A 23000-nucleotide genomic window follows, 5' to 3' on the forward strand; every position below is an offset into this window, starting at 1 on the left:
ACACATTGATAGAAACTTAAAGCTAGGAAGTCCAATTCTCCAAATAACATTCACAGTTGTCCACATGGTAGACGAAGTTTGCTATTGGTCTGGATATCTCATTTACATGTTAATATAATGCAAGATAAATGAATTACTTCAGTGCAAGATTAAAACACAGAAGTAAAATGTGCTATAATGATATAAACCCTTTAAATACTTGGGAAAATTGCCATAGAGTTTTTATTATGAATGTGAAATGCATGAAAATGCAAAACTATTAAAACACTTATTTCTTATTCACTTCCTTCAGATATGTAGTCCATGCAGTTCTTTTAATCATTAATCTTGCTTTATGTTATGCAACCTCTGCAGTAACAAAACACGTTTGTGTTTTTGACAGCCTTCTTTTTTCTGTGTAAATTTTTAAGCATGAATATGATGCCAGATTAATGGTGTTCACTAATCGTCACATTCTTTTATAACTGATTTTGCTCTTCATTTCTTTACTAAGTGGAGCCTTTTCACTTCTCATGGTCACGTACACTAAATAAACAGCAGTGTATTAAAGCAAGTGGAGGCTGCAATATGAAATAAATAGTAAAGCCACCAGGCCACTAGAGAGTTTCAAAGTAGTAGCAAGAAAGAAAAGCTCAGACAGGCTGACCAGCCATGGAAAGATGGTTCAGTAACTTTTATCAGCAGACATAGTAAAAGTGGCAACACTAACTTTAAATAGTATTGTAATAATAATAATAATAATAATAATAATAAAAAAACAACAACAACAACTCACCTACCTAGCAATATTGGAGTGTTGAACTCTTTAGTATGTAAATCCATGAAGTAAAAGTGCACACAGTACAAATTAATTGTTCCCTTCATTATCAGATCTAATGAACAAAAAGTCCTCCTTGTACAAGGATTGCTTGGCTAAGAAAGCAATCCTATACACAAAATGCTAGTGGTAAAGGAAGGCTGTGTAAGTAAACCAGCATGAAGTTACTCCCGATCCAAAACCCATTCAGCAATTGCTGATCATACTCTGCCTAAGCCTGGCATAGGGAAAACAAGACTTTTAAATAGTGTATCAACACTATTTGGTTGCCAGGTCACATGACTGAGCTGAATTGACTACGTATCCAGTCAAAGTCTCCCCCCTCTCTGTTTCCACTCCTGGAATGCTCCATTTTGAAGTACTTATGCTGGACTTGGCTCCGTCAGTTTCTGCTCAGCTAAGTGAGCCTCAGTTGAGCCATGATGAACATGTTGGCTGAGCCAGAGTTGGGGACTAAACATTGACAGAGTCTGGGTGAGCTGGGAATCTCCCAGTTCAGACCGAGATCTGCTGTATCTTAAGATGCCCAGGGGATCTTCAATCACTTCAATCAGGCATAGGCAAACTCGGCCCTCCAGATGTTTTGAGACTACAATTCCCATCATCCCTGACACTGGTCCTGTTAGCTAGGGATGATGGGAGCTGTAGTCCCAAAACATCTGGAGGGCCAAGTTTGCCTATTCCTGACTTCAATCAATCATCCATTTTATTTGTATGCTGGGCTTTCAAAGTTCAAACCATGCTCAAGGTGACTTACAACATATTTTAAAAATCACACACACAAAAAAAAAATAACAGCAACAAGAGTAACAGCAATCCCTTCCCAACAAAAACCTCTGAACAATACCCCAGTCCAAAATTCTGTATACAGCAGTCTCGGCTTTTGTAGCTGGAGTCAGTAATGGCCCCACCCTCCCAGGCCAGGTAGGAAAAGGCCTGCGAGGCAGGGAGCAGGTCTTCCAGGCCTCACAGCCAATAGGATTGCCCACTGAAAAAGGAGCAAAGTCAGATTTGTTTGTTTTTGAATTTCCCTCATCTTACATGCATTTGACTTTCATGATTTCAACCATAGGCAGTTGAAGGTGGGCTGGCTTAAATTGTGAGGGTCAAGTTGTAAGCAAGGCAGAGAGCTTAGAAACTCATTTTGTGCTGGGTACACTTGGGGTTAACCAGTTTGAAAAGAGCTTTGAAACTCTCCACCTTCCTTGCTGGGCAATACTCTGCTCATCGCGGCGGTTCTGGGAGGCTTTAGGGTGCTCTCATGAGATCTCACACAAACATCCCTTGCTTTCCAGAGGTGGTATGGTAAGCTGGCCTTGTCTAGGAAGCAAGGTCCAGAGCTTAAAAATTCTCTCTGCACCACTTAAGTGGACAAAAGGCAAAAAGAGCTTTTAAACTCCTGGCCTGACTTTATGGACAAGGCTCCTCAACACACACCAACTCTGGGAGTGCTGGGGATGCTCTCTGTCTCCCCCTCACTCACCACCTATGGGACAGCTCAAAGCGTTTGACTATACACAATTTTTGCATAAACACGTAACGCTTGGAACCAAATCCTGAGATAACACGAGGGATTACTATAAAACCGGACTGACCATTTTCTAAATTCTAAATAAATAAATAAGAAACCAAGGGAGAAAGAAAAAATGCTGAAGTTGAAGCTTTTGCCCAGTTATGCTCCTCAATCTTGGGACTGAGCAGTCTATGGTCATACAGCATAAATAATTTGACACATTCTCTGAGGCAATCTTCTTTAGTATCATTTCACATGATCCATAATACTATCCTAACTGAACTCTAGCATATATGAAGCACTGGAAATCGGCAAACACAGTGTATGGGGATTGAAAACCAGCAGAAAAATAAATATGAGATGGAAAGTGTTATGGGTCTACATTCTTGGGGGCAGTACAACTGAATTGTTTCAGCACTCTATTATAAGGTTCCCCATGAAACATCCAGTAAAGCCCAGCAGGTTGTATCCAGTGAAAAACTCCTACTAGTGCAAAGTCTTCTGCCTGAACAACGGGACTTTCTCTTCCTGCACAAATCATTTCTGGGTTTTCTCCCAACATTTTGGAATAGTTTGCACAGAGAGCAGGCAGAAATCCTTGCATAATGTGATGGTTTTGTTAGATGCCACTGTAGTGGCAGTTCTTACATTTTAAAAAAGATGGTGATTGTACTTGGGTGATTTGCTAAATGCTCTCTCTCTCATTAATGTGTGTGAACTATATTACAGGATATATAAATTCTAAGGCAGCCTGCATTAGAATCATATCTGTTTAGTTTTCCAATTTAAACTTAATACTGAAATGGATACAACCTATGCTGCCCACAAATGCAATAAACAAAAACAGATGGGCAGCATCTGTTATTTGTAAACATCACTTCTGGGGTATCACTGAATTTATTTTTGTATTATACCTACACTGAAGCTTCTGCTAATTAGAATGTTTCATTCCTGGTGCATACTATCTAGCCAATGACCTTTTAAACTTAAACGATGGTGACAATAAGAGAAAAAGAACAGATATTGCATTCAGCTGCATTATGCTCATGATTTCCTTCATTTGACTTTAACCTAAGGTTAAATGGATGCAGTTAGTGACAATTTGTCTTCACATTACCTGATGTGCTATAATCAAATCTCATGATTCATTGTTCATCTGAAAAGGTACAGGAGCAGATTAAAGTCATTACCTAGGATGACTTACCATGTAGCTATTCTTGGTTTGCCCCCCCCCTTCCTTTCCCAACCACTGGGTGATCTAAGCACTATGAATTTCTAAAATTAAATAAGCTGGTCTCCTCTTTAGGCATTTCCGTATGAGTTAATGTTATGTTTCTGGATGGAGGCAAAGTCAGATTGTTATCCATTATGGCAGACCTCTATCATGGGAAATTACTTTAAAATCTGAAAAAGGAGTAGGAGAGATGGCAAACCTGTGGTCCTCCACATGTTGTTGGTTTCCATGGCTGATGGTCAGGGATGATGGGATTTGTACAGGCACAGATACCACAGGTTCCCCATCTATTCTTTAGAGGGTCAGGGAATAAATACGTAGCACCATTGCTATGCTTTATTGTGGATGAACTGCACTACATCCTTAAGGATCAGGTGCATTTTTCCAAATGCAAGTGAAAAGAGGAAGGGACAAATTTGTCCAAACTCCAAAAACAACATATGTTTCACAACAAAGTGAGGAAAGTAATTTGCTATGAGAACTTTCCTCCACTAACAGTGAATTTCCACATTGCTTTTTAAGCATTTCACTGAGATATTGACTTCTCCAGTAATTTCGGGAAGGGGAGTACAATATAGTATTAATACCAATGGACAAGAGTATACATTACAATGTGATATTCTCTTTACAACTTCCTTCTAGCTTTGTACTTCCACTTTTTGTTCCTCAGTCACAAACACACACACACACACACACACACCACAATACAATGGGGCTGCACCATCCAAGCCCACCATGCATTTGCACTGCGACAAATGAGACAAACGACAGCCATCTAAGCTCAACACCATCAGTATTCTCCAACCTCCAGATGAGCAATGTGTCTGCAACCTGGTAAGGGCATTGGGTGGGAGTGTTAGCTGCTCACATCTCTTACTCACACAGTAAGCCCCAAAGTAATAAAAACGATATGGTTAAAAATAATAGTTGAAATACACCAAAACACATTTAGAACTAGCAATTAAATTACCGTTTTCATTTATAGCATCCCGTGCTCTGCATTGCCTGTACCTTTGTTTCCAAAGGCCTGCTTGCCGCAGAAAAGGCTCTCTCTGTGGACACCCTCAACTGTGTTTCTGATATTGATGGGGCAGAGGGAAGGTGCTCACCTGAGGATCATTGTACCTGGGCATGTTCATATAGGAAGGTATTACGTTGCAAGCAGCCTGGGCTCAAGCCATATAGGGCTTTATAGGTCACTGTCCGCACCTTGAATTGTGCCTGGAAAGGGACTGGTAACCAGTGCAGTTGCTGGATCAATGGAGGAACATGTTCCCTGTGACCGGCCCCAGTCAGCATTCCAGACCAGCTAAAACTTCCAAACACTTTTCAAAGGCAGCCCCAAACATAACATGTTGAAAAGATCAATTAGCAATGCTGCAAGTGAACATTCAAGGTTCGTTATTAACAATAATAGTTTTTTCTGTTCTTTTTATTCATAGGCATGCACATGAGCAAGAGAACCACATTTGGAGCTTAGGTTTCACTTCTTAACACTGCAGCCGTTCTCACTACCCATGAAGCTTTCTCCCAAGTGTATATGATCTTTCTTTCGATGCCAGCATCAGTGTATTTTAAACATGTTGTTTTGAACGTATCTTAAATATGATGTATGTTACACATGCCATTGTACTGCAGAAAACAAAAGAGGGAAATGCTCACCTGTAGCCAAAGCCTATTTCCTGGAATGGTCTTGCCATTGGCAGTGCATTGGAAAGTAGCAAACTGGCCAGCATTGACTTCTACACTCTGGACACGCAGGAAATGGGGTGTGCTGGCTGTTGAGAATAAAGAGAGGAGGGAAACATGCTATTAGCATTGTATTTTTCTAATTAATTCATCTGTTTGACAGCCATTTTAAATATTTCCTTAAGCGTCCCAAAATGTGTACTAAAATATCTGACTCTAATTGTGCCTAATATAATAAGGCTGTTTTACATTTCTAATATTACTTTCTTACAAGAATCCAGGATATGACAAAATATAAAGGTGCTAGCTTATTGTTCCTACTGAGGAAATTATATTAGGTTACTAAGCCTTTGATAAAACGTTTCGATGTTTATAAAGGTTAGACTGAAATTTAATTGATATTTTGAACAAAACCTCAGCAGATATTTATACTAGCTACTAGACAAGAACTGTACAAAGTTGTCAAGAAAACTATTTTTAAGCCAGGTGTTTTATAGGTATATAGGAAATGTGTTTTAGAGCAATTGCATGATATACTGTTTTAGGGAGCAATCCTATATGCAAGAAGCTGATGTAAAGCAAGTCATCAGAAATTAAGGTTGCATAAAGGCACACCAGGTCCAAACTTGTTCTGGACTTCCTCATAGCTCTAGCTTCTGTTATACATGGCACAATCTACCAAAGACTAAGGTGTACATTGGCTTAAATTCATTTAGCTCTACATTAGACTGTGGACATCAACCGTTTGCCTAACACCTATGTGCATGGTCACAATCACGTGTGATAATCTATCAGTAACTAACTTTTCCATTTACTTTTACTTGTATTTTTGCTTTGCATGTAATTAAATGGCAGTGGGCTGCACCTAACACTGGCGTAAGTGTGGTTCCACTTATGCAATGCAACTTCCCCTTCCTCCTTCCACCTTCCACCTTGCCACCCCACTTCCACATCTCACAACCCTCTGGAGCAAATGTTGAGGATGTGAAATGGGGGAGAAGCAGAACTTCCATTGTACCAGCAGAAGTCTGTTGCACAAGTGGAACGGCAGAGTTTGATACAATCCAGTCGTTCCACAAAATGTCATTCAGTAGCATATTAAAATGCTACAAATCTTGAAACAATGGCAACAAGAGTAAAGGCACCAAAGAAAAGGATATGCTAAAGATTAGCATCAACCATGCTGTGACAAAAGAAAAAAGACCTGTTTTAATTTTAATTAGGAAAACTGTATCAGGTAGCTAATACCGGTAATTTCATACAAATGTTTTACAATGGGTTTGCAACTGACACGCAAGGCTATACATTGCATGCTTCCTGTGTAGCAAGGACAGGGTGCTGCTCCAGCTACAGACCATTGAAGAATTTGGGGATCCACATTCAAGAATGAGCTCTCCTGGTGTAGTGGTTAAGAGCGGTAGACTCGTAATCTGGTGAACCGGGTTTGCGTCTCCGCTCCTCCACATGCAGCTGCTGGGTGACCTTGGGCTAGTCACACTTCTTTGAAGTCTCTCAGCCCCACTCACCTCACAGAATATTTGTTGTGGGGGAGGAAGGGAAAGGAGAATGTTAGCCGCTTTGAGACTCCTTCAGGTAGTGATAAAGTGGGATATCAAATCCAAACTCCTCCTCCTCCTCTTCCTCCTCCTCCTCTCCTCCTCCTCCTCCTGATTTACAGCTGCCAAACTGAGCTGGTGATCAGAATGTGGTCCCACTATGAAATCTACACTCCTCCAAATTTTATGAAACGTTCTGAGGGCTGTATTTAATTTTTCTTTTTTTATACTCAATAACTGCTTCGAGTCTCTAAAGCAGGCATCCCCCAACTCGGCCCTCCAGCTGTTTTGGGACTACAATTCCCATCATCCCTGACCACTGGTCCTGTTAGCTAGGGATGATGGGAGTTGTAGTCCCAAAACAGCTGGAGGGCTGAGTTTGGGGATTCCTGCTTTAGAGAGTGTGGGGCAACTGTCACACACAGCAAATAATGGCTTCTTCCAATGGCCGATCAGGGCTTCAGTCTCAAGATTTCTGAGCTTCCCCAGAGATGGAAAGGACCTTTATCAAGGAGCACACTTTGGGAACAGAAGTGATGCATACCTTTCAACGGTATCTCATAATAATTTCAAATTATAATGCTCAGTCACTTACTGCATGGATGCCCTAAAACCTTCACATCATCAATGGCTAGATATCCTTGGTGCCCTGAAGTTACGACTTCAAAAAATACCTGTAATATGAAAAGGTTGTGTTATCAGTTTTGTCAGTGGAAGTAACTTTGCAGGAACATGAATATTTTCTATTAAAGCAACACAACTATTTTATTTTTAAAAACCAGTGCTAAGAATTTGCAAAAGGCTTAAAATACCGGATTCAATGGTGAATCAAGTGAACCATTTACGACTAACTCAATGGCTATTTGCAGCTGATTTACTCATACATTAACTCTATCAATATACAATTCAGTACAAGAGCTCACTATTTCAGCTTTAAGAAAATAGGTCAATAAAATGCAAATAGCAAATGTACCAACTCAACCAAAATAAGAACGGTGCTTTTTAAAAGTTATGCATAGGCAATGCTTCAGGGTTAAATATAATGCACTAAATGCCAGAAAAATTCAATGTTTTTCTAGCATTTTTTTATTTTCTGCATTCATATTTGGACCCAGCCAGATCTGGAGGGCTTACAGTTGTATGATTTAATTATTTCTTCCTAGATAATACAGTGGCCTGGCTTGCCTCTCATGCAAAGCCAAACTATGGCTTAGGAGGGTTGCATGAGCATGTGAGGTCTCAGAAAAGAGCTTGCAGCAGTTTTGCTCCTCTCCCCCAGTCTTTTTTGCATGCTGCTGCGTGGTTTGACCTAGCATGATGTCCAAACCCAGGTTTGTGATTATGGTCTCTGCAGATAAACCACAAATTGCAAACCCATATTTTTACAGGCTAGGGAGAAAAGTTTATATTACTTTTGTTAAGTAAAAGTTCAGTACAAAACCAATTGCATGATAGCTTGTGCAACATAATGAACAACAAAGTTTCCCAAAAAATTACAATAATGCAAATGTACTATATAGCTGCATATTGTCATTATAGCTTTCTCTTTTTAAAAAAAGTAAATTTTATTCTTTTTCAATTAAAAACCTTCCAATTAATGACAAATTGATTCCAATCATACCAAATCATAATACAAACAATACAGCCAATTAAACATTCCAAATTTAAAAAAAATATATTCAGAAGGGGGCTTCCCATGTTCTGGATATCGAGAGAAAATGTCCTTCATTTGTTTTCTGCTTTCATTCCAAAACATGATGGATACAGAGGCAGATCTTATGAAACTAATGAAGCTCACGTTCAGGGCCCCTAATCCTGGAGGGGCCCCAGAAGCAACTTTAGTCCACATTGCTTAAAATTTCTGGGGTGTAGTAGACCCAATATGAATCATACAACTCAAAGTGATTTTGTTGTTGTTGTATATATTTCTACAATTCCAAAGTTTGAGAGTCAGTAGCACAGGTGTTGTAAAGGTTTGGTGATACGTCATGGAACAACCCCATTGATGAATATAACAGTGGTTACCCAGACCATGTTGCTGGTTGTGAAGGGGCCCGCATAACAGTTCAAGCTTTAGGGTCCCAAAAATGAATGTCCGCCACTGGATGGATAATGGTAATCATTCCAGATGGTACATTGAAGCTGTTAGTAAACTGACTAGTATTTCCACATCTGTATCTAACATGTAAGCTAACCTAGAGGCAAGTTTTAGGGTCAAAGGCAGAGCTTTCCAAACTTTTCATGTTGGTGACACATTTTTTAGACATGCATCATTTCGCAACACAGTAATTCAGTTTTACTAGCAAACCGGAGGTTAAACTAACCCCTTTCCAGCACCGGGAGGACTGCGGGGAGCGTTCACATGACAGATCTACACACTGCAGCCGACACAATAACGTGTCGCAACACACAGTTTGGAAAGCTCTGGTCTAAGGGTAAAGTAAACACGGTACTAGGTTGTAGCTAAGTCCTACTTGGAGTAGACCTATCAAAAGCAGTGGAAGTAAAATATTCCTAGTTTTAATTGTTGAGATTCTTCTTATCCAGAATAGTAGCAAGGGACTTCCCCGACCCAAGGCCCTGTTCTATGTCACAGAACATTTCCTCATGATTTGTTTTTTCATAGGATACTTTTTATTATATTTTCTTCATCATACACAACAAAAAAAAGGCACAACCAAAAAGAAACATTAAAAGTTAGACATTTTAATCAAATTATATCTTCTATGAGAAAGATTCATTTGTATTTTATTGATTTTCCCAACTATGGTAAAACTGCTGCATTGTTTTATGGGTTTGTTTTATTGCATTTTTAAAAACAATCTGGATGCTTATATGTTAATGTTTATGCAACTTTTTAGAAACTTTGTAATCTACTTAGAGAAGCCCATTTTGGAATTAAGCAGTAAATAAATAAATAATTTGTTGCTGTTTAAACAGGTAACATTTTTATTTTATTTTTAAAAAAGAGGAACTTAATAGCAATCTTGCATTTAGGGCAAGATGGAGGTATTAAGCTGTTTTGTCCCAGCCAATCTTCCTCGATATCCATTGCTCCTAGTTCTTTCAATGCTTATAAATAGGCCACAAAAATAAATGGACTATTCTTGTCAGCTGAATTAAGAACTAAGGATCAAAGTAAACCATTCCAAATTTTGGCAGGCCTAGCTTTAAATAATCCAAAGTTGGTTAGGCAGAAAAGTATGTTTCAGCGACATAAATATGAAAGCTTTCATAAGCATAGACGATGCATGTTGAAGTCTGATAAGTTAAATCTGCTTTCTTCTCTGAAACTGAAACACAATTATTGCTTTTGATTACGGACTCACTATGGGGTTTTATATTTGGGTGGTCAGTGTATCTGGAAAGAGAGGGAAATTTTATTATGCATGCATGCATTTGGGTATCCTATTATTGCTGCTGAAGTATATAAGCTATTAATAACAAACAAGTTTCCTTTTTTTAAAAAAGAAAGAAAAGAAAACACTCAAGTTTCAAACAAAGTAAATAAAGACTATAAATGCCTTCACATCTATTATTTCATTTAACTCTGGAATAACTGTAAGATAAAAATACTGTACCATTGTATATTGTACTACTTTACTATTGTACTAAATATCCAGATTGAGGACAGTAGTTCATTTCTGCAGGAAATAACATAGCTCATGAAAGTTGTTTTTATCATGTGTGGAGACGGAGCAGCAGCAACAGCAGCAGCACAGAAACCGTTGATTAGCCCAGGAAGGAAGAGAGACTGCTGGGAAGCCAAGTGTTAAAGCAGAGCTTTCCAAACCATGTGTTGCGACGTATTAGTGTGTCAGCTGCAGTGTGTAAGTGGTGTCATGCGAACGCTCCCCGCACTCCTCCCGGGGTTGGAAAGGGGTTAGTTTAACCTCTGGTTTGCTTGTAAAACTGAATTACTGTGTTGCGAAATGATGAATGTCTAAAAAGTGTGTCACCAACATGAAACGTTTGCAAAAGTCCGTGTTAAAGGGGCAACATTAAGTAAGGTGACCCACATAAGGATAAAAGAACCACGTTCAGGGTAGCAGAAGTGGGTCCTAAGGCTCACCAACAGGCAGAGAGCAAAAGAAAGGAGAGGCAGCAGGTGTGGTGGATTGGAAGTCTTCAGAGCCTGGAAGAAGCATGTGCAAAGAGATGTGCAGCTGCTGGCATGGGCAGGGCTAGTAAAGTTGGGCGGCAGAGATGCAGACCTACCGGCCAAACTCTGTAAAGGGAATGAGAATCTGGGCAGAGATCTGAAATCAGGAGAATTAGAAGCTGGACCAGGAAGGCAGCGGAAGGGACAGACCTTTACACAACATAGGTTTACTGGCTTGTACTTCACCAGCTAGGCGAAACAATGATAGGCAGGAGTTTAAGGATCTCTGGTATTAATTAGACCAGTGGCAGGCCATGGGCCAGTGGTGTGGGCCTGCCACAATGGTGTGATAAGAGAGGCTGGCAAGGAATGATCACTTCTGGCATACCAGCTGAAGCTAGTAGAAGACCCTCCCAGCCAAAGACGTCACTTGGCCCTCTAGTGACAAAGATAGATAAAGGAACGTCCCAACGTGAGAACCACCACATTGTACAGCTGACTCATTTTTCAGCTTGTGATCTGCTAAGCGTATGAACTGCCGTCAAGTCAGGTTTCACCTGCTACTACATTTATGCATCTTATATTTCCTACCCAAATGCAGAACTTTACATTCACCTCTGTTAAGATCATCTTTAATCCTGTTTCTGTCTTACATAAGCTACATGAACCAATTTTGTGTCATTTAAAAAACAACAGCCCTTAAATATAACTGCAGAAACTGTCATGTTCTGCAGATTATTATTAGTATTTATTATTATTTGTTAAATTTGTATACTGCTCTTCACTCACAAGATTCACAAGATAAAAACACAAAATACATAATAAAATTAAGAACAAAACCCCTCTCGAATAATTTTCCATTTTGTGAAATTCAGCGTATTTCTCCTCCCTCCGCACACTGTTCTGGAAGGTCTCCCAGGGGAAGACTGCTGCAATAAAGGGAGTCCATGTACTGGCTTCTGCTGGTGGAATAGGTTACTTGAATCCAGACCATTATTAATAAAAGGGCCAAGAATGATTTAAGTATAACTGATCCTATACATGGTTTGCAACACTCCGCTTAGAAAAGAGAAAGGAACATGCTTAATAGTGATGGAAACATAACTTCATGTGGGCACATAGCAAGAAACAGTATCTTTTTCAGACAGCTGAAGTCATTGTAATAGATGAGTAAAGGTCTCTGTTGTGTACACACTTCTCACAGTCAGCAGGTTTTTGTAGTCCAAAGATCGATGAAACCCTTTTCACCAGAAGCAGCAGTGGGCCAAAAGAAATAGTTATGCATGCTAGAGGACATATCATATCTTTAGCCTGGTTGGCAGAAGTTTGAATCTATATCTGCTAAGTCTAAGGGTTTACGCTCCATACTACACAGGCTCTGATATAAATGGATATGCAGGCAACAAACATTTTGCGTTTGGGGGGTGTTCCCCCACGCTCAAAGGTACACCCTAACCCCTCTTCTGGCCACTTCCAGTTTGTGGCGATGGAGGCACGGCAATTGGTCGTTGCTGGATTGAGTGACTGAACATTTCTTCCATATTTTTAATGGTGCTACACTAAAATCAGGTCCTTTATATACAAGATGTGTGTGTGTGTGTGTGTGTGTGTGTGTGTGCGCGCGTGTGCATGTGTATGGATACTTTATTTGAGAGAAAAGAAAGGTAACAGATCCTATAAATGTGTGATGTTTTGTGAAAAAATACTGTCTAGCATTTTCTTCGTGTCTAGCTGCCAGGTTAAAAAAAAAAGTTAACTCCAAGCTGTCAAGTTTGCATTTCATCACAGTTGACACAACATCTTGAATGCAACATATGAAGCGAATTAGTCAAAATAAAATAAAGCTGTAGCAAACACGAGAGTTGTTTGATTTCTTGGAAATTGTTTTGCTGCCTTATCAGTCAGAAAACAACTGGTTAAAAACACAAATTTCATTTGCTCATGGAAAGCTGTGTTGGATGTCTGCCTGAGAGATGTTTTACATCAGACTATCCCTCAGATGCCTGCCAAACAGGAAATAGGGAAGCAGTTTAACATTGCACTGTCCCTGATCCTCCCTGCTTCAGTGAAGAGCAAAATTAGCTTTTCATTCCTGCCACTTCCCCCTTCTCTATGAGAACAAAGAAGGGGGGCTGGCTTGCCACCCTAAATGCTTACTGCTGAAAATGTGCTGGCAGAGATAACTTGTCAGCTCCATAGAACAAAGGGAATAAATAGATTTACTTTCAATACATGACCTCACTTAGTAAACTCCTGCCTTTGTTTTTGCTAAGCAATTACAATTCCTGCAGTCCAAAGGTGAATTATACCTAATCATAAACTCTAATTCACAAAACTTATTTTAAAAAGAGAAAAGAATTTACTGATACCAATGTGGTTATTTAATGCAATTATGTGAACAGAAAAAGGAAATAATCCCATCAAACAAAAGAAAAGTTCACTGCTGCTCTGGATCGTTTTTCTTGCGTCCCCTTGTCTCCATGTAGCACTTCCATGTGACTACATTTTTGCATGCATGCCACTTTCAAATTCACACTTAGGCTCATAAAGAAGAATTTATGAGGTTAATGTCAACTAGAGCACCTACATGAAAATGATTTAAAGTGAGCAAGATTGAAAATTGGGCTCATACAGTAATGAAGTTGTTTGTACGGGGTTATTTTTCAAGGCCCACGATCCTGAGCCCATTTATTTCACAAGGGCTTCTACTGCCTCACAGTAAATCAGTTCCCAGTTGGAACCAATACTGTGCTCTATTTTCGTTCTCAGAATCTGTTAGTATTTTTAGCAGCGGTGACTGAATCTCATTGATATGGCTTGAGTAAAGGGTCTGTTTACTGTTGGCCGTGTACACATATATAAGGGGCTGCTGTTATTCTGAAGTCATGAACCAGTTATAGCTCCCTCTCAGCCTTTTCTCCATTCCAGGCAGTATACATTATGCCCAGGGAACATAAAAAATGAAAGCACCGTAATCCAGAGGTTACAAAAATAAATGTTTGGTGTGTTAGTTGTGGCATTTTAGTTGTGTTTAATGCCCTGCTACAGCATGTAAAGGAACATGGTAGATATAGATAGGCTAAGGTTTGCACAACATTTGCTAATATGAAACTAGGCGAATACATGGTACATTTATGCAGCTAATGAAGAGATGAGCTTAGATATGAAAACCTGTGGAGGATCTAGGTCCCAAAGTACCTCATTTACAGAAAAAGCTGTCAGGCTTGGAAAGGTTAAAACTGTCTAGCACTAAATGAGACTCAGAGTGCAATTCTAAGCACACTTCCTAGGGAGTAAGTCACACTAAGCTCAATGGGACTTATTTGCAAGTCCTGTACACATGCTTGGGATTGCACTACATGGAATCTACTAAACTAAAATGAATCTAGGTAACAGCGGATCTGCTATAGTCCCCTTTTCATTCAACTGCTCTGAAATACAAAATGGATTTGTGACCACCATTCATTAGCATTTAAACACTGTAAAACAGCAATCTGAAACAAACAGGCGCAAGCACATGAAAAGCCCCCTTTTATTTCATTTTGGGCTTGGATTTTCAGATTATAAAGGAGAGGGTTTATTTATGTGTTTGCTTTTCAGCAGCCTGTTTTTGCACCACGTAAACGTGGAAGCAATGATTTAAGAAGAGAAGGCATGCAGTTTACTGCTTGCACGTGGGTATATGGACCTAAGAATACAAGATATTGAGCAGACTGAACACAGTAGGGGTACTAACAACCTGTGGAGCTGCATAAGTCATCCTACCGGAAGGTTATTTTTTAACTGCAAACTTGTTCTACACCATAAAATAATTCTTTGACATGGTAACAACTATTCTGCAGTGAGGGTGGCAGCAAGTGACAAGTATCTTATTCTGCAGAAGCAACCCTCCCAGATACTTTAAAAAAAAACAACCATGGAGAGGATAGAAATTATATAGAACAAGATATAATTATAGACAAGGTGAGTCTAGCAATAAAAAGCCTTAAAAATGTGCATGCTACAGACCCAGATGAGTCTAAAATAGCCCCCCTACCATTATACACACACCAGCTACTTATGGACAACTTAGTTTAGTTTAGTGATGGAGCTCTAACTAATAAGCATTCTTCAGGATGGAGCAATTAGAACAAGTATTACTGCTAAGAAATAAATAAAAAGAGCAAGCATCAGTTATGGAATTAAATCCAAAAGGCTAGATGAATTTGAAATTTTACATTTAAATGAACTGTGTTAAGGTAAAGGTAAAGGTACCCCTGCCCGTACGGGCCAGTCTTGACAGACTCTAGGGTTGTGCGCTCATCTCACTCTAGAGGCCGGGAGCCAGCGCTGTCCGCAGACACTTCCGGGTCACGTGGCCAGCGTGACAAAGCTGCTCTGGCGAGCCAGCGCAGCACACGGAACACCGTTTACCTTCCTGCTATAAAGCGGTACCTATTTATCTACTTGCACTTTAGGGTGCTTTTGAACTGCTAGGTTGGCAGGAGCTGGGACCGAAAGACGGGAGCTCACCCTGCCGCGAGGATTCGAACCGCCGACCATGCGATTGGCAAGTCCTAGGCACTGAGGTTTTACCCACAGCGCCACCCGCGTCCCATATGAACTGTATTAGCTACAACAAATATCCTGAAATCAAACAATAATTATGCTCAAAAGGCCATGCACACTAAGAATTAGCAGATATTCTAAGTATAGAAGCAGAATGTCTTCAGAAGTGTGACTTTATACTGAACAGTATCACTTCTATTAAATAAATACTAGTGGGAGTTATTTGCCTATATGTTCCAGGGTGAAGCAAACACCCAGACACTAAAATTATTTCTTTAGAATTCATGATAATGGGATAATTTTAGTATACCAATCAACAGCTCATATATTTATTTATTTTTATTTGTATATCACATTTTGTTTAAATTATTTTCATTTGTTTATTAAATCTTACCCTTCCTCCCAAAGGACCATAAGTTTCACAAGGGAATCTTACTATATGCATAAAAATGTAATGCTGTCATCACTCAGCCTCAAAATGCTACTAAAATATATACTTATCAATAATGATAATCCTATAGAAAAAGTAGAATGAGCAACACATTTCAGATGAAGACAACCTTCCTGGGGCACCAAGTTCTCCTGTCACACACCAAGCTTGACAGGATGGAATTCCCACCTGGTGAGTCTTGTCTTCTTGGAAAGATGAGGAAATGTCTCTTCATCACTTTCTTTTACCTACCTGGGTTGTTGGAAAGTATTAACGATTCATTATACAAGAGTTTAAAATGTAAATGCTCTTGTCTACATCCTGAAATAACTTGTTTCCAAGGCTGCTATAAATACATAATCAATTAGCCTGCCAGGGATTGTTTTCAAAGGGAAAACTCGAAAAGATGCTGCTTTTACATGTTTTACCATTGGTCTGTTTTATTGTATGCATTTGTGATTTATTTTTATTCTTACTGTAAGCCATCCCAAGAACTTGATCATACGACAGTGCATGAATGCCTATCAAACTAAGAAACAAACAAACAAACAAACAAACAAACAGACAAACAGACAAACAAACAAACAAACAAACAGACAAACACATTGACTGATGTCAAAATTGAACCAAGTGCACACCTGTTAAATAAGGTTAGAATGCCTTATTCAGCAGTGATTCACATGAAATATTTTAGTCTGTTTCATATATGTAAGAAAAGAACAAACAAGCAGTACCTGATAGAAATTTGGCCAAAAGGTGCTAATTGCCAATTCTACCCTGTTCCAGGTTCCTGTAGGACCTCCGGACATATTCCACACTGGGCTACCAAGCTGACCGTTGTTGACTTTCACATAAACATTTAATATGCCAGGATTGGATCCACTCTTGCTGGAAACATAAAAATTGAAATCGATGCAATGAGTGTCATTTTCTTTCAGGTGTGGTAGCAAAAGATGGGCTCTTTGTCCAAACTTCTCGGTGGTGTTCACCAACATGAAAGATCCTGAAGGAAACAAAAAATAAAAATAAAACCAGTCACTTGTTGAACAATTTCCTTTCCTCCAAGAAATGCATTTTTGTGCAACTAAAAAGAAGACATTACTAACAATGTTTTGCAATTGTTTAATAGCTTTTTTACAATGGTCTCAAAATCTAGAAATACGCCAGGTTCAAATTAGATCAGATTAGCTTGAAAAGAGGCAGTTAACAATTAAAAAATGGATAGGTTCATTCCTGTACCGATCCAAATTCATGTGGAGGTTTCAAAAGCTTAGTGTGCCCAGAAGAAAGCCAAAGTCAAGCACAGCTGCCTTTTGCAACTGGCATTTAGTGTGCTCAATACAAGGGCAAAAGTGGGTGAAATCATCCATCACACAGCACCTTTAGGGCCCCAGCAGTGGGTGGGCTTTGCCCCCTCTATTCTTGTCTTTGCAGTCATTTTAAATCTCCTCTATCAAATCTACTGGAGCAACAGTGCTGCACTAGGAAATACAGCTACACCCCCCCTCCCCTCCCAATCCTCAAATCCTGAGTTTTGATGGTAAAGTCTCTTCACAACTAAATGTAGCTCCACAGAGTTTCATGTCATGAGTGGTCTTCCTCCCATCCACCCTGCTTGGATTTTACATGGATCTGTGAGAGGTAGCCTGGGATTATGAAAGACTTGTGAGCCTTCCACAATCCTGGTTGCCTTTGACAAATAGGTGTGCTATAAGGAAAGGCTTGGGACTAGGTAGATGGAATGTGAATCTTATTTAAATCTGGAAAGCATTTGAGCCCTCTGGGGTTCTCGGACTTGGAAGAGAACTTGTATAAGTTTCAACATCACATCAAAATCCCATATGGAAACTGGTACTTCATTGAGTTCCAGCCTCCTCCTTCTGCACAGCCAGGAGGATGACATTTGTTTTCCTTTACAAGCTTCTTGTTTCATCTAAACTAGGATCATGACTTAGCATTAACTAGGTCTAGTTGCAGAGCAAGCCACCTTCAAACCACTGTATTTTATCAATACAGAAAATCTTTTCAAAGGAGTTTAAATTATTTGAAGAAAGTAGTACAAAAATGGAAGAGGGACAAAATTTAGGTCAGTGGCTGTAAGAGGGAGATAAAAAAAATAGATAAGGTTTTGGGTTAGTTTGATTAAAAATAGCAGTGAAGGATGAGTACATTGAGGAAAGGCTTATCAGGAAAGAGTGAAATTATTCAAAGTTCAATTGGAAATATCAATGAGAATCAATGAGCAAGACTCATTCTGTTAGTGTTAAACCACAACCTTTGGCCTGTACAGAATGACATGCTTAAGAGAAAGCAAAGTGAAAAAGTTTCCACACTCCTCTCACCCATGCAGGAGGGAAGGTGAGATCCCACAAGCCCAGGAAGAAGCTTGGATCATGTATTGCTAAATCATGGCCTACCATTACATCCTAAAGCAACCAATGGCATCTTCCTGAAGTGTATTTCTCTAGGAAGAGTGTGGTGAAGATTTGTAGTAGCACTATCTCAATAGACCACAATACCTTGCAGCTTTCAATGATTTAAAAAAAAACATTTTTTTAAAAAAGATCTAGCAATTGCTAAATATATATAAAAAATACATCCCAGTTTGGCCACACTTAACACATAAACGTCTACTTTCAAGCATATAAATGAATGTGTTTACATCAGTTCTAATCTAACTACCCCTAGCATCTTGCCAAGATTTAAACTGAAAAAATATATTATTATTTTCCAATAGTAAGAATTATTTTTAAAAAATCATGTGAAGTAACTCTTTATGCGCTGAATAAAAGGTCATAATGTGAATACATGTGCAGCCATCAGCTTTCAAAAGCTTGACTTAATGAGTAAATATTGTATGACCTGGAATGTATGGATAATAATCAGAGGAATAAGGCAAGACATTAACTGTCAAATCCAGCTTGCAAAAGACCTTTGAGACTTTCTCGTTTAAAGAGAAAAAGCAAGTATTAAGGAACTTCAGAGTAAACAGAAGAAATCCTTTGGGCTCCATTTAGAGAAGTGATGTGATTTGCGTTTTATAAGAAAAGTGAATCTTTAATGGGAACTAAATTAAGTTACAGTATGTCATTTAGATGAATTGTTTTAGCTGCTGAGTTAGAAAATAGACAAGGAGTCTAAGTCATGAGAAAACAACTTACTGAATTTTAAGGAAATCTGTCTTTTAACAATTTATGAATCTAAATTATTTTGGTGATATCATCCGCTTTGACCAAAGTACAACCATATCTAATGTCTTTTTAACAAGGTTTCAAAATCAAAATATCAATGCTTCTCTGCACATAAAAAATAATTCTTAAACAGCAATAACCACATGCGAGATGCACTGCAGACAACAGAGCACAAGCAACATAACTGCTGGAGAACAAACACTTCCCCGTGTGCTTGTTCCAATATACAACACATACACAATACACAATACACAAGGCAGTCAGCCTTGAAATGGCTCTACTTCAGAAACCAAGCTAATAAATCACCAACTTGGAAAATGACCACTGGATCAACATCAACCCACTAAAGCCCTACACCATTAGATATGCCTACATTATCTCATTTTTACTACATATCTAGTCTACTGTAACAGACATGGTACAACACAATATTTTGACTTTTCTATCTATTATCATTTGTGCAGATCTATTGGCAAGTTGCTATGATTAGGAAGCTGCCTTAAACCATCAAGTCAGACCACTGGCCCATCTAGCTCAGAACTGTCTGCACTGGCAGGCAGTGGCTCCCAGGGTTTCAGGGTGGAGTCTCTCTCAGCCCTACCTGGAGAAGCTGGAGAGGGACCTGGTCCCTTCTGCTTGCAATGCATGTGTTCTACCCCAGCTATGATAAATGATAAACCACTAGTGTGCTACAGTGGAGAGAAATGAAAGCCTACATAGATCCTTCCCAGACACCTTAAGATCTAAAAACACAAATAAGTTAGGAATAGGTCCTGGTGTGTGTAGTGGAAACAGATGTGCTTGTCAAGCAGCAATCTACAGGTAAATGCAAATTAGAAAGCTTCGGTGAAAGCTTTATCAAACAAGTACTATACTGAGAAAGAGTTTGAAGGAGAAAGAAACTGATGAAACTAATAATACAAGTAAAGCTGGATGTTGAAGATGTTGAACGAGAAAAACGCTGCAGAGCAGAAAGACTAAAGGGATTTGAAAACCAAGAATACAGGGTCAAAGTAATTTCATGTCCCAGAAACTCAGAAGATAGTATCCCTGACTGCCAACAGGAGAAGGGTTGGCTTAAAAAACTAAGAACTCTAGAAGTTATCCAACATTATGGGAGCAGATTTCCCCTTTCCCTCCTTCCCCCTAGCCCCCTCCCCAAAAAATCTGCTCCAGAGAGTCCCCCAACCCTTCAACTCAGATTTAGTGTACAGGCAGAGCATTGCAGGGGAGAAAAGAGAAAGGAAATATCATGTTACTCAATAAGTCTGTTCCACTAGTAGACAGGCACAATTGGATACCATCTTCTGTCTTTTTATCATGTTCAGATGTCAATAAGACATTTTTAAAAAATCATTATTTAGCCCTTACATCTTGAATTCCACCAATGAGAGAATTCTCATTGATGGCTGGGATATGTGGATCAGACTACCTAACCAAGCATCATTTTCTCTGGTTAGTACCTTCTCTGTCTAGGCAATTATCCTGATTGTTTCTTGCAATTAAAATATCCATCTAGTTGTGGAGCATGTTAGTTTTAATGGTTTGGGGGAGACAATTTCCAACCACGTCTTTGTCACGGCTGTGCTGTGGAGTGGGTGCAGAAGGATGTAACCAAACTACAATGGGGTTTGGGGGGCGGAGAGACACAATAATGCACATGTGCATAACACCATCTGTGCACATGCACCAAGATTACATGTCTGGACAGCACTCTTGGGAAACCATCTAGCTTTTTCAGAACACTCAGTGAGAAAGCTTGTAAATACCAAACTGTTTCCGAACTGAACAGAGGGAAGTTACACCATTTCTATTAAAAATGTTCCCAAGGGACTACACATTATCAAATGTTATAATCTTTTTATTTCTTCAGTGTAGTTTTCTAAGCTAAGATAATATGTGTTCTGTAAGTGCTCCTCTGCATAATTTCAGGTGCTCTGGAAGCTAATTAAGATAAGTGAAAATCACATTACAATACTGCACATGTCAAATTTTCTATCTGAACGTATGGCAGTATGAAAGACTCCCTTATGCTTGTAACATACATTCATAACTAACCTAGTTTTACTAGTCTTCCTTCAACATAGACAGGAGAAATGTGATAAGGGATGAGGACATTTTAAAATGAGATGTAAGTTTTTGATGTGTTCAGCTTTGTTTAATAAATACAAGTAAAATAAAAATGGTAAATTAGACCACTCTCTAGAAAATTTTCAAACCCAAACTGAAAGTTTCCTAGTGCAAATCATCCCAAAGTGCAAAGAAAAAATTTCCACAAAACCCGCATCATACAGATGCACCCATTTTTGAGAGTTCACATTGTGAAATCCACATGGTTGGTGCTGGATTCATGCGCTGAGAAGCTGCACACACTGTTGATTCATCTATGAACCAGTCTCCATGTGGACACTGTGAACCGATAGTAGTGTGAATTGGGCCCCTTTTGCACAGATGAAATATTAAACTTGATCAAATTAACTTTGACATTTAGCAGTATGTAACAATACTAGTTAACATATCTTTTTGAAAATATAAATTATGCAACTTACTATTCTAATCTCAACTTTTAAATTGGTTATTGACTTAGGTGCTATATTCATTATTTGTCTTGTAACTTTAGGAGCTTTCTGAAGAAACAGTTTAAACAAGGGCTTTAATTACATCCAAATAACCCCTGTTTATACAAATGGCTGTTTTCTCGGAAAGGCCATGAAATCCCCAATGAGGGCATCAGTAGCAACTCACTGTGATGATCAAATATTTGCATTATCTAAATGTGTACTCAGTAACTTGTGGTGTTTACAGTTTATAAAGTTTACACAAGTTTATGGAAGTGAAAACAGGGTACTGTTTGTTCTTGGATATGTGGTACAAATTAACTTTAAAAAAGTAGGGACTTTAAAATCAAAAATCGAAACAGAGCTTGTACAAAATAAATATTGAAATCATATGCATACATCTTTGGAACTAAATGCCACTCAACTTATTGGAACTCACATCTGACTAAATATACTGTTAAAGATTGGGGGGGGGGACCCTAAATCCTAGAAATAATAAATGGTAGGATTTTGATTATTTGGGATGTGGTGAGAGAAATACAAGCTGTAGAGGAATTTCCTGAGTTATCAGATAGAAAACAAACTGGCCAAGCTAGGGCCATTAGGAAACAATACAGGGCCACTGGCAATACAAAAGAACTGTCTTCCTCCCTTGCCCTGAGGTGTGAACAGAGACAGGGTGGTGTGGGGTTGGTAGGTTGCCAGTGTAACTGGGTGTGAGGTGACAGGAGAAGAGTCTAGATCAAGGGTTGTTGGGAAGAAGAAGAAAGAAGAAAAGATGGGTATCTGTCTTCAGTAGGCTGGCTGAAGACTGGCTGCACTGCTGTGGGGGCAAGCTCCTCTTGAAATGACCACGTTATAAGATCTGGACTCCCTCCATACAGACTGAAGGTGTAAATAGGTGAATAGACCACATTTCTTAAAGCTGCTACGGTCTCTGCCATGTCTAAGTTCTCCAAAGGACTAACAGACCCTGAGTGAGTGTCTGGAACTCCATGGACTCTTGCCACCGCTTGGCAGAAAGAGGGGGAGGCACCCAACTTCTGTAACAATATACAGGATTGGGCTGCCAGAACAACAACAACAACAACAATCAAAACCAGCATGTCCAGTAATGTCACATCTCTAAATATCTCCTCGTTGGCTCTGGCTTCAGATCCATCTACTGTTGGTTATACTACTTTCTGGCCTAATAGTCCCAATGAACACCAGCCACCACAAACTAACTGCTCACAACAGTACACAAACTGGTCTTAAAGTTGCGCTGTAGACAGAAAGAATACTGTGCCAGCAGCCTTTTTAAAAAGTCTTAGGAAGATTGCTTTTACAAGACAGGACATAAATATTTTAAATACATACATA

General features: G+C 39.2%; 1 protein-coding gene across 4 annotated transcripts in view; it reads right to left on the reverse strand.

Moving 5' to 3' along the window:
- Positions 1-23000, reverse strand: part of PTPRM (protein tyrosine phosphatase receptor type M) — a 415073-nt gene that overhangs the window by 248921 nt on the left and 143152 nt on the right. For all 4 annotated transcript variants that reach the window (XM_082235318.1, XM_082235320.1, XM_082235319.1 and 1 more), the window contains exons 3-5: positions 16624-16892; positions 7405-7483; positions 5227-5342 (exon numbers count right to left, since the gene is read on the reverse strand). In XM_082235318.1, coding sequence (XP_082091444.1) covers positions 5227-5342; positions 7405-7483; positions 16624-16892 — 464 coding nt within the window. The remainder of the gene's footprint in view (positions 1-5226; positions 5343-7404; positions 7484-16623; positions 16893-23000) is intronic.

Source organism: Podarcis vaucheri, assembly GCF_965113315.1.
Source record: "Podarcis vaucheri genome assembly, chromosome: 8".
Taxonomy (NCBI): Eukaryota; Metazoa; Chordata; class Lepidosauria; order Squamata; family Lacertidae; genus Podarcis; species Podarcis vaucheri.